Here is a 6,173-nt window from a genome sequence, read left to right on the forward strand (position 1 = left end):
CGGGGTCTACAGCCTGAATCTGAGGCGGAGCCTCCTGATGTGATGCGGCCTGCTCTGTGGCTGCCTGCGCAGCCTCGCTCTGTGGATGGGTTTCTGCCTTGTGATCATCTGCCTCCTCCTCAGATGCCTCGGATGGTATGTCAGGCTCAGAGGGGATGTCGCCAGATCGTATCATCAGCTTCAGGTGCTCATAGCGTCGCTTGTTGCGACGCTCCATCTGGTCAAGCCGTCGAAACAGGCGGTGCACTAGATGATAGATGGGCTCTGGGGCAGGTGGAGGTGCAGTGGTGGTGGCAGGAGTAGCTGTAAAGAAAAAAGGGCCGGCAGATGGTGTGGCTGTCTCAGCAGTAGCAGTGAGGAAAGGAGGTCTGTAGTCCAAAGCCAGAAAGTTCCTGTTGTGAGGGATAATCTTCTTGCATTCTACAGCAGGTGGCTTTTCATCAGCATCCTCCCAAGGCACGTCAGCTCGACGGCCTAGCTGTGTAATCAAATAGGGAAAGGGAAGAGTGCCTCGGACGTGGACCCTGGCCATATAGTACCGGATAAAGCGTGGTAGGTACAGGTCCTTACCCTCCATCACACACCATAGGAGGGTGATCATAGCGGCTGGTATCTCAGTCTCGTGAGTACTCGGCATAATGAAGTTGCTAAGTATCTGATGCCATAGCCGAGCCTCATCATTCAAGTAAATCCGCTTGATTCCCTTTGGCATGGTAGTGTTCTGACCCATAATCCAAGGAACGGTCGAGTCAAGGGCTATCCGGGCCTTGACTGCATCCCAATCAAACTTCATGAAGCGCATATCCTCCTCAGCTCTTTGATAACCATCCAGCTGATTAGTTTTAGGCAGAAGTTGCAGAACATCTTCAATGGCCTCTTCAGTGACCAGAATTTGCTTCCCTCTAAGGTTCACTGCATCTAGGGAAGTTTTGAAATAATTGCAGTAGAATTCCCTAACCCAAGATGCATTGACCTCAGTCAGGTTTCTCTCCAGAAAGAACCAGCCTCTTTGTTTGATCTGATCAGAGGTGTATTGCTGGAGTTCTTCTGGGATCTTCAAAGTCCTCTCCAGGTATAGGTTTCTGGAGGTTGCAAACACCGGATACTTCAGCTCATAGTATCGGTTTGCAAACTTTACTGGATCATTAGCAGGGAGTAGCTGGTCAGCCTTCTTCTGCGGGGTAAAGTTTTTCTCCCGCCAGGAGTCATCGTGCATGATATCCATGATGGACGTAGCGGATTCTCCTCTTTTACGTTTGCCAGTAGTTGCCTTTGCTTTTCCCTTTCTCTAGGTGGCAGACATCCTGAAAATTAAGTTGATGATGAAGGAAATTAAGTTGATGATGAAGGAAATTAAGTTTACGATTGCGTGGCTGCCAGTTTCTTCAAAAACTCTGTTTGTGCTTTCCTTCCATTTTTGTATGTTTCCTTTCCATCCTTTAAGTCATTCCTACCTTAGAAGATCTAAAACTACTCAACACACTAATCACGGCATCGAATGGAAATAAAGGTAATTAAAATAATTAATTTTAAAAGCATAGGAAACATGTTTTTCACATACATCACATAATAAGGAAGGGAAAGTAAAACCATGCAAATAATATGAATAAGTGGGTGAAGGATTGAATAAATCACTCAGATTAAGTACAAAATATATCATAAAATATGGGTTTATCAACCTCATCGACAAAATTGTAGAGGTATATGTCGACGACATCCTGGTAAAAACAGCAGAACCAAGCAAATTGATAGACGACCTCTAGGTCGTCTTTGAGGCATTAAGAAAATTCAAAATGCGACTCAACCCACTCAAATGCGCATTCGCCATGGAAGCAGGAAAATTTCTAGGGTTCATGATAACTCAGAGAGGGGTAGAAGCCAACCCGGACAAATGCGAAGTCGTTCTCAAAATGACAAGCCCTGGGTGCATCAAAGATGTACAACGGCTTATCGGGAAGCTCACGGCTCTATCTCGGTTCCTCGGAGCCTCGGCTGAAAGGGCCATCCCATTCTTCAACCTAATGAAGAAAGGAATCACCTTTGAATGGACCCAGGAGTGTGAAGAGGCATTCAACCATTTTAAGAGGATACTCTCGGAACCTCCTGTACTCAGCAAGTCCAGATAAGGCGAGTCCCTATACTTGTACTTGGCCGTGACCATGCAAGTAATGGCAGCAGTCCTAGTCAGGGAGGAGAACAAGACCCAGCGCCCAATATACTTCATCAGCAAAATACTTCAAGGGGCAGAGACGAGATACACCAAATTGGAAAAGCTAGCCTACGCCCTACTAATTTCATCAAGAAGGCTAAAACAATACTTCCAAGGGCACACAATCATCCTGAGAACCGACCAAGCCATCCGACAAGTCCTCTAAAAACCCGACCTGGCGGGAAGAATGATGGCATGGGCAGTGGAACTATCCCAATATGATTTGCAGTACGAGCCAAGGCAAGCAATCAAAGCCCAAGCAATGGCAGACTTCCTCGTAGAGGTCACAGGAGAAACTCCCGACATACCGAGCACACGGTGGAAGCTCCACATTGACGGAGCATCCAACCAAACGTTCGGAGGGGCCGAAATTATCCTCGAAAACTCGATAGGAGTAGCCTTCGAACAATCCATCAAGTTCGAATTCCCAGTTTCAAACAACCAAGTCGGGTATGAAGCCTTGATAGGGGGACTAATGCTAGCCAAAGAAATCGGAGCATCAAGGGTGGAAGTTAGCAGTGACTCCCAAGTCATCACTTCCCAAGTAAACGGCAGCTACCAAGCCAGGGACGCACTGCTACAAAAATACTTGGAAAAGGTAAGAGAGCTATGCAAAAGCTTCGAAGAGGTCACAATCCAGCACGTCCCCAGAGAAAGAAACACCCGAGCCGACCTCCTTTCCAAACTCGCAAGCACCAAACCCGGCACGGGGAACAGATCCTTGATCCAAGGACTAGCAACGGAACCTGCAATCGTCATGTGCACAGCTCAGGCACCAAGCCTGCCCTCATGGATAGACCCCATCTCCCGATATCTGGAGCATGCAAAAACACCCCTGGACCAAAAGGAAGCGGAAGCCATTAAAAGGGAAGCTCCTAAATACACAATCATACAAGGGCAGCTATACAAGCGAGGGCTCCACCAGACCCTACTTAAGTGCCTGCGCCCCGACCAGACAGACTACGTCCTAAGGGAAGTACACGAAGGATGTTGTGGTCACCACATCGGGGGAAGATCTCTAGCAAGAAAGATCATTCGGGCAGGGTACTACTGGCCCACAAAGATGTCGGACGCCCAGAAGTTTGTGAGAAAATGCAAAAAATGCCAAGAGAACGCCAACTTCCACAAAACACCTTCCGAGGAGCTCAGCCTAATGATGGCTCCCCAATCTTTCGCCCAATGGGGGGTCGACCTCTTGGGACCATTCCCACCAGGGCCTGGACAAGTGAAGTATTTGATAGTGGCCATAGATTATTACACCAACTGGGTAGAAGCAGAACCACTATCCAGCATATCCGCAGCAAATTGCCAAAAGTTCATGTGGAAGCAAGTGGTCACAAGGTTCGGGATCCCGGAAGCCGTCATATCGGACAACAGGACATAATTCACGGACAAGAAGTTCAAAGGGTTCCTAGAAGGACTAAGGATTAAGCAGAAGTTCTCTTCAGTCGAACATTCCCAAACCAACGGCCAGATCGAAGTAGCCAACAAAGTCATCCTAAAGGGGTTGAAGAAACGACTTGAAGGGAAGAAAGGCTTATGGGCAGACGAGCTAGCCTCAGTCTTGTGGTCGTACAGAACCACCCCCCCAATCATCCACCGGCAAAACCCCCTTCCGACTCACATACGGGGTCGACGCGGTCATCCCAGTCGAAGTCGGGGAACCAAGTCCAAGGTTACTCCTCGGAGGAGGAAGTGAGGCAATCGAAAAGACCTGGCCGACGAAACGAGGCAAATGGCACACCTAGCGGAAGCGACAATAAAGCAAAGAATAGCCCTCAAGTACAATGGCAGAGTGTTGAAAAGGAGCTTGGGAGAAGGCGATATGGTCTTACGATGTAACGACATAGGTCCACCAACCTCGGGAAAAGGCAAGCTAGCCGCAAACTGGGAAGGACCCTACAGAGTAAGAGAAGTCTTTGGCAAAGGAGGCTACAAGCTAGAAAAGTTGGATGGAAGCGAGGTGCCGAGAACATGGAACATGGCAAACCTCAGAAGATTCTACTCGTAAGAAGAGGCGACCACATGACCTGGCGACCTCAACCCCCCTCCTATGTTCCACCTTTACGTTTTCTTTTCATGTCTCATATAAATCATCATTTATATTATCTTTCACTTAATTATCACATTACTTCCTCATATCTAACAAAATGATAAGTTTACTTTTTGCAAGTCTCAAATTGGAATAGCAAGTATGACGAAAAAAGATGAGCGGTCGACCCAATGGAAACCCGGGACTAATCACTCCGGGAGCCACAAGGGACCAAAAGAAAACAAATCGGCTCAAGCAATAAAACCACAATAAACGGTAAAACCAAAGGCCGCGACGGCCCGAGCAAACGAAAAGTAAAAGCAAGGCCACGACGGCCCGAATAAAACTAGCAATAACCAAAGGCACTAACATAAGCAAAAGAGAAAGTATTCAGTACATGATAAACCACTATTTTATGGTTTATCTTGTGCTCAATTGAGTGGATTTTATCAACTCTTTACCCACTTATTCATACTATTTGCATGGTTTTACAACTCCTTCATGATTTTGTGCTATGATTGAAAGCATGCTTCTTTGATCTTATATTTGCTTATTATTAATCCTCTCTTATTACCATTAGATGCCTTGATATGTGTGTTAAGTGATTTCAGAGATTACAGGGCAGGAATGGCTTGGAGGATAGAAAGGAAGCATGCAAAAGTGGAAGGAATACAAGAAGTTGAAGAAGTTGCTAAGCTGTCTAGCCTGACCTCTCTGCACTCAAACGGCTATAACTTGAGCTAAAGAGGTCCAAACGACGCGGTTCCAGTTGCGTTGGAAAGCTAACGTCCGGGGCTTCGATTTGATATATAATATGCCATAGTTTCCCTGACGTTAGGTGACGTGACCGCGTGCTCCATGCGGACGCGTCGCAGTGACAAAAAACCAGCGTGGCAGATTTCTTCTCCAGCGATTTCTAGGCTATTTTCGACCCAGTTTTCGGCCCAGAAAACTCAGATTAGAGGCTATAAAGCAAAGGAATGCATCCATTCATAATCATGCTCTCATATTTACAATTTTAAGATTTAGATGTAGTTTTTAGAGAGAGAGGTTCTCTCCTCTCTCTTAGGATTAGGATTTAGGATTTCTCTTAGTTTTAGGAGCGACTCTCAATCACAGGTTCTTTATTTTTATTTATTTTCCCAATTTAATTTATGAACTTTTCCATGTTATGATTTGAATATTTTATTTAATATAATTTGAGGTATTTCAGACTTATGATTGCTCTCTTTAATTTATTAATGCTCTGTGTTTATCCAAGTTATTTTCATTCAAGTAGACTTTCTTCCCTTTTGGCTTTGGTTGAATCATTGGAAACACTTGAGTTATCAAACTCATTTTTGATTGAAAATTAGAATTTTTCAAGAATTAATTCGAGTTTCAATAACTCTAGCCTTTTCCAAGGAAAGACTAGGACCTGAGGAATAAAAATTAATTCATCCACTTAACTTACCTTCATAGTTAGAGGTCAACAAAGTGGGAGAAAAATCCAATTCTCATTACAATTGATAAGGATAACCAGGATAGGACTTCCTGTTTTCATACCTTGCCAAGAGTTTATTTTATAGTTATTTATTTATTTTATTCTTCTTATGCAACATACTGCTCCCTAATTTCTAAAACCCCTAATTTACAAACTCATAACCAATAATAAGAACATACCTCCCTGCAATTCCTTGAGAAGACGACCCGAGGTTTAAATACTCGGTTATCAATTTTTAAAGGGGTTTGTTACTTGTGACAACCAAAATGTTTGTATGAAAGGACTTTTGAAGGTTTAGAAACTATACTTGCAACGAGGATTTATCCGCAAATTTCTAGACCACGCAAAAGTTCCTCTCATCAAAATGGCGCCGTTGCCGGGAAATTGCAAACGTGTGCCTTATTATTGGTTATTGTAAATATTTTATTTTTGCTTGTTTATTTATTTTT

The 6,173-nt window shown here is 44.5% G+C and overlaps 1 protein-coding gene across 1 annotated transcript; it reads left to right on the forward strand.

The window, feature by feature from the left end:
- On the forward strand, window positions 2,400-3,593 carry LOC107620321. The gene has a single exon (XM_016322500.1). It carries the CDS (start codon window positions 2,400-2,402, stop codon window positions 3,591-3,593), a length of 1,194 nt encoding a protein of 397 aa, XP_016177986.1.

Source organism: Arachis ipaensis, chromosome B10 (assembly GCF_000816755.2).
Source record: "Arachis ipaensis cultivar K30076 chromosome B10, Araip1.1, whole genome shotgun sequence".
Lineage (NCBI taxonomy): Eukaryota > Viridiplantae > Streptophyta > Magnoliopsida > Fabales > Fabaceae > Arachis > Arachis ipaensis.